We start from the raw sequence: 6636 nt of genomic DNA, 5'->3' as shown, positions 1-6636 counted from the left end.
CATTAATATTATCAAGGCTGTGTTATTTAAATCCTTAGGATAGAAATGGGGGAAAATAGATTGATTTCTAAATTACCCATGGAGTCACTTATATAGGAAGCATCACTCTCATACCTTTTAATAAACATTCATTTATGAAGATGAATTATGCTTACACTTAATATGATTTCTCATGCCCACCTCTACTACTAAAAAATAAAATAACATTATTTTCTAGAAGAAAATAAGTATAAATGGCTAGAAGATGATTCCTCTACTTGCACTACAGTTGTTTTTAGTAAAATGATGTCAAAGTTCATTAAAATTGTGACTGAAGCAAAATGAAGAAACTGTTTCTTTTCCATTTGAAAAAAAAATCGGTTCTAGAAGATAGGAGTTGTAATTGATGTACAGAATGGCATATTTATTGACTCTAGTGTATGCTGAGTTAAAATGTTGCATCTGGACAAGGTACAGAAGATGATACTGAATGAACAGGCTCCCTGCAATGCTTTGTTAGAAAGGCTGAACCACTGCTTGAGTGCCAGTCTCTGCCAGCTGCACTTCTACTTGCTGTATCTTGTTGAGGTTTGTTTTAATGTTGCTTTGGGGTGTTCCAGAACTTAATTTTTTATGTTAATGTGACATGCAGCTGTATTGTTATAGAAGTCTTGAGATGCCTGTAGTCAAAAATAACTCCTTCTTATTGCCCTCTTGACTCTCACCCTAGGTATTAAAATGTTAACAACTCCTCACCATGGTATTCCCAAATCATTTTTTAGATGAGATCCAAAGTTTTATTTCCATTTTCATATGAGGCATTTGCATGCAATTTAAATATCCATGAAGCTTATTTAATGATAAAGACTATTTGAGGATATAAGTTTCAAAGCTTGATTTTTTTTTTTGAAGGTAGGAGAGTTAAAGTTGGAATGGATGTTTGTTTTCTAATGTAAACTGCAAGAACTTGTATACTTTTGAGGTATCTTTAGAATTCCTCTAACAAAGTTTTTTGTCAGTATTATTTAAATAACATAAATCTCAGGATGATTTCACACAATTGTATTTAGAACATTGGTAAAAAAAATAAACAGTATCAATAACTTCTCTCTAGAGGCACATACATTAAAGATTGAAAGAATAATGTAATATCTAAAAAATATGAACAATGTATTAAAATATCTTAAATGTCAGCTTGAATAGACCAACTATTATTTCAGGATGATATCATGTGTTCATTTTTTTCTCTCCATTTCACTGTGGTGAGGTGATTCAAGATGTCTTAAGGGCTCTTAAGTGACAAATGCATCTACATGTTATGAATAAAATTTGAAAAGCCACCAGTTCCTCATTGTGTAATTTTCCTCACCCAAGAACACTATATGTATTAAGTATATTACTTCAAGTTTACTTAAATTTTCCTAGCTGTACTTTACTAATAAACTGCCAGTTCTTTAACACGATAAAATTAAGATAATTGCATATTTTTCAAAAATGGCACAAGGAAAGGTTTTGTTATCTATGTTGTATAATATATGTAATTATACACTAAGAAAGATAGAGAATAAAATAGGTTTCATTTTTATATCAAAATATACACATATTTAAGAAACATTTTAGAATATAAAACCAAGGAACAGTCCTCAGTGCATGTCAATTGGCCACTTCATTTATATCATATAGTAGTTTTCAGTCAACTTTGTAATGAAAATATTTTGTCAATCTGACACTTTGGCTGTATTTTCTTTATGCAGAAGTAAATGAAATTTTGTTTTTAATAAACTCAATTTTGTTATAAGAGCTTGTGAATAATAAATTCACTTCCTTAGAGTTTCACTAAAAGTAATTTAAATATTTTATTTTGGTCAGCTGTTTTAATGTTATATGGTTATTCACGTACCTTAGTATTCATCAGCGTATTCTCTCTCCAAACACTTGTCCTTATGTAGACTCAACCAGAATATCATCCACTCATTCATTTATTCATTCATCAATGTGACGAATATTTCTGGGGCCAACTCTGAGCCAGGTGCCAGGTCACTTCAGAAATTTATAGATGAATGGGAGTTGCTGCCATTTAAAAAACTAACAATAGCAAGAGAGCCAAAAAACATTCTCAAATGACTATGTTGCATTGTAGAATGGCAGTCACACCATGAGAGGGATACAGAAAGCTACTGAGTTCAGAGGGGGCAAGATTGCATTAATCCAGGGTATTAGGGGAAAAAAAAAAATGTGAAGAAGGCAACACTTGAACTGGACTTTGATAATTGGAAATTGTTAAGAAGAGCATCCTAAGTGCAGGAACCAGTATATAGGAACATACGGAAGCATGGAGAAATATCTCAGAGATGATGTGGGAAATGTGCATTGGGGCTTCGTTTAGGAATCTTTACCTTATTATTTTATTGAAGACTTTGCAGAAGAGAGCTAACACAATAGAAAAGTACCTTACTTATGGCAATTTGGCTACAGCCATGTCTAGTATAGTTTAGGAAAGCAGTTATAGAATGCAGGGGCATCAGTTCAGAGGCACTGATAGTAACCCAAATGAAAAACAGCAAGACCTTAATTGAAGAAGAGGTAGAGCTAGTGAAATGGAAGAGGTGGATCGTAAGACTTTTATGTTATATAATGCTTGGGATTTGGCAACTAATTTGTTGTGAGGTACACGAGAACAGGGCTTTGATCTTAAGGTACCAAAGCCATGAAAATGTTATTAAGAGGAAAAGAAGGCAGCAGATCAAGATTGAAAGTCAAGAAAAAGATACTCTTTTCTTTTTCAGATCTATTGAGTTTGAATGCCAGTGGAATATTCCTAGAAAATAAATCCACAGGGAATAACAGTATAACTCTCAAAAGAATAAAACTAGAGGGATAGATGTATTCATTAAATTGATGGAAATGGATAGATTGACAGGAAACCAGTGGAGACACTAAAGACTCCAAAACAAGAGAAATAAATAAAACAGAATAATGAAGTAAGGCGCTGAAAGGAGGAGACTTTTGAATCAGAGACATATTTGGGACAGTTCATCCTGAGAAAAGGCAGGGGCCTCTGAGGTGGCCAAAAAAACAGTAAAAGAAAAAGGGAACAGAGAAATGTCTGGTGTATGGTATATAGTGAAGTCATGTTTAAAAATAGGTTTGGAGAGCTTCAGACTTCTCAGTGAAATCTGGGCAAGAGTGAGGGATACTAGCTGGGGAAATTCGATTCATACAAAAGAGTATTGGTGTTATTTCATACTGCTGGTGTGAAAATCACTTAAGGTTGCAATCATTTCAACTGTGTTGCTTGCTTCTGGGCTGGATGTGATTCACCACTTGGAGATGTGACTAATCGTAGCTTACTCTGTTCCAGGCGGTGTGGTTACAGCAAAGCAAAACAAGATCCAGAAGAGGAAAAGATGCATTTTCATAATGGGCACAGTAAGCAAACTGTAAAAAAAAAATCAAGATAAAACAAAGTAGGGGACACTTTATTGTTATTTTGGCTTCTTTTCAGGCTAGAGATTTGTAATAACTGACCAAAAATATTGGGATAAAAAGTGTAAAGTGTAAGTGTTTTGTTACATTCCTCTAAAGTGTATGGGCTTGTGGTGCTGCCTGCTGACCCTAGGCAACAGCTGGATGGCTTTTTCAATTCTTTAAAGCATACTTTCATTACAATCATTAAAATAAAAACTTTTTGCTTAATATAAAAAGCTATTATATTTCGAACCAAATTTCCAGGCCAGTTCTAATTCCTAGCAACAGTCAGTAGAAATATGTCATTAAATAACACCACCAGATTAAATGAATAAATTTCTTCTTCTTTTTCTAACATTTTGGTAGGAATTTCCCTGAGGACATCCTGTAGCAGCAACCTTGGTTCAAATGACTTGAAAAAGACTACACTTTTAAGAAATGCAGAAAATCAAGTTTTAATAATGAGCTTTAAAAATCTGCCTAAATGGGAAGAATAAAGAATATAAAGTAAAAATTTCTCTTTATCCCTTAATCTTACTCCGTTCCCTAAAAGTAATCTTATGAAGTATATCCTCCCAGACCTCTTTTTATACATTTATAAAATACACACACTCAGTTATCTTTCTTAACATAAATAGGATCATACTACAATGTTCTATAATATATTGTTCCAGTTCTCTCTATTAAAAACAATAGTTCAATAAATGTTTGTATACTCATGTGTATATTTATATATAACAGATACCTAGAAACAAAATTGCTGAGTTAAAAAGCAATGCAGGGGCTTCCCTGGTGGCTCAGTGGTTGAGAATCCGCCTGCCAATGCAGGGGACGCAGGTTCGGGCCCTGGTCCGGGAGGATCCCACATGCCGCGGAGCAACTGGGCCTGTGTGCCACAACTACTGAGCCTGCGCTCTGGAGTCCACGAGCCACAACTACCGAGCCCACGTGCCACAATTACTGAGACCCATGCGCCTGGAGCCCGTGCTCCGCAGCAGGAGAGGCCGCTGTAGTGAGAAGCCTCCGCACAGCAACGAAGAGTAGCCCTCGCTCGCCGCAACTAGAGAAAGCCTGCTCAGCAACGAAGACCCAACACAGCCAAAAATAAATAAAATTAATTTTTTAAAAAAAAGAGCAATGCATTTAAAATTTGATAGATATTACCAAAACTACCTCAGAAGAGGCTTTATGAACAGTATAGGAGAATGCCCATTTGCTTAAACTTTCACCAATGGATATTATGTATATTTTTATGTTTGTCAATTTGATGAGCAAAAACAGTGGTACAAGTGAGGTTGAGTATACACTTCCTGGCCAGTTATATTTCTTAGTGAGTGAATTACCTATCCATTTCTCTTGCCTATTTTTCTGCTTGCAGCTTCCTCATTTTGATCATAAGAGTAGCCACAATATATTGAGCACTTGGCTATGTGCCAGCCACTGCCCTCGGTGCTTTAAAATAACTTTTTTCTTGAAACAACCCATTTTACAGGTGAGAAATATAAAAACCATGGAGAGGAAATTCAAACACTGGTCGTTTTTACTGGTCTCTTCTACTCTAAAGGCTGTATTTTCTCCACTATATCACTATACCAAAAAGCCTCATTTTACTGAAACAGAAACCCCAAAGGGAAGAAACCCACCCAAACGTTCACAGTCTCGTAGCTAGGATGCCCACCTCAATCCGGATCACTGGTGGGCTTTTTTCTGGTCTTCCCAGAAAACTAAGTTGAAAACTGCCAAAAGGCTGTTCAAGCAAACATATTAGACTCCGTGGCCTGTTATCTGTGTCCTTCAAGATAAAGAACCCACAGAACAAGGGTGGAAGATAAATAAAATAGAAACACCAAGAAACATGGAGACTTTAGCCCCATTCCAACCATATCACAGTCAAAGCAGAGAGCTGATGACCCTACAAGTCAGTCCTGGTATGGGTTTCAGTCACCTCCCATGCCAAAATGTTTTTTAAAACTCTGAAGCTAGACGAACTATTAATCACAAGCATGAGTAGCAGATAGTTTGAGGTTCTGCTGTTTATAAAATCAAGATGTTTATTTTATAATCCTTTTACCAAATAACCCAGAATGAAAAGTTCCTAAGACTTTTGCCTTTTTTTCTCAGATGTGATTAATGTAGTGAGAACTACTATAGGAAATATGATTTTCTGATATTATTGTTCATACTGATTATAAACTTCTAAAGAAAAAGAGGATGGGACAAATTAAGTCTAAGAAATTTACAAAATCCCTTCCTTCAAAATCATTAACTAAATGTCTATCTAATGAATTGATAACAGTTTTAAACTGGGTACATGGAGACGCATTAAACAATTCTTTCTACCTTTGAGTAACTAAAATTTTCCAATAATAAAAAATTTAAAAACAAATCTGCCTAAATGGGTTCTAATTTTATTATTATTTTAATATGTTCATTTTTTAATAAACAGTACAGTGCGAGTTGATTTGCCAAGTAAATGACAAAAAGAGGTTTTTTGTTTTTGTCAGTCTGCCATGACCATGAAAGTCAAAATCATGAAAGCCATAATTCATGCTGCAAAGCATTTTTGAGTCCATTTTCACAGTACTATCTTATTTAATGTTATTTATCATCAAAAAATACTGTGAGGGTAATATTGGTAGCCTTTAAAATGTGATGAAACTGAGGCTCATAGAGCATAAGAGACTTGCATAATGCCCTGCAGCAACAGTAGAGTGAATTTCTCTTTTCTTCTTGACTTCTTTGTCAGTCTTATAGGACCAAAGCACCAGAAAAGTTATTTTAAATTATTTTTGTAAAACCTAAACTAATCATCCGTGATGAGATTTTAAGGAAAGCATAAGAAAACAAACCAACAACTAAACCAGTAGTATTTCATTGTCCAGTTTAGTAAACAAAAGTGTCTTAGTTTGCCTCAGAGACTGACTCCTGAACATTAGTGTTGAAAGATGTCCTTATTCAAATACGTCATCACATATGCACTTCTTCTTGTGCATGCCAACAATTCAGATTTCTAAAATTATAAAACTGAGAGCTGTACAAATGACTCCTATAATTCAGGAGAGGGTCTGTCCTTGCAGCTCTGTCACTTCTAGGAATTGGGGATTTAAACCATAGTTGTACATTAATAACGTTTATAATTTCACTCATCCATCACAAGCACTTCGATTGTAATGCCCATTTATTTTTACA

General features: G+C 34.8%; 1 protein-coding gene across 1 annotated transcript in view; it reads left to right on the top strand.

Annotated features, from left to right (window-relative positions):
* The first annotated feature begins 5302 nt into the window (after nucleotides 1–5302).
* Nucleotides 5303–6636, top strand: part of LOC113611078 (ephrin type-A receptor 5) — a 44240-nt gene continuing 42906 nt past the window's right edge. Inside the window, exon 1 of the mRNA XM_027089645.1 lies at nucleotides 5303–5375. Within this exon, the coding sequence (XP_026945446.1) occupies nucleotides 5303–5375 (73 nt within the window). The remainder of the gene's footprint in view (nucleotides 5376–6636) is intronic.

The sequence above is a fragment of the Aethalodelphis obliquidens genome, unplaced genomic scaffold (genome assembly GCF_003676395.1).
Source record: "Aethalodelphis obliquidens isolate GAN/ISIS:26980383/991018 unplaced genomic scaffold, ASM367639v1 scaffold67, whole genome shotgun sequence".
In the NCBI taxonomy this organism is placed as follows: domain Eukaryota; kingdom Metazoa; phylum Chordata; class Mammalia; order Artiodactyla; family Delphinidae; genus Aethalodelphis; species Aethalodelphis obliquidens.
The sequence above is the reverse complement of the archived record's forward strand: the minus strand, read 5'-3'. Positions and strand labels throughout refer to the sequence as shown.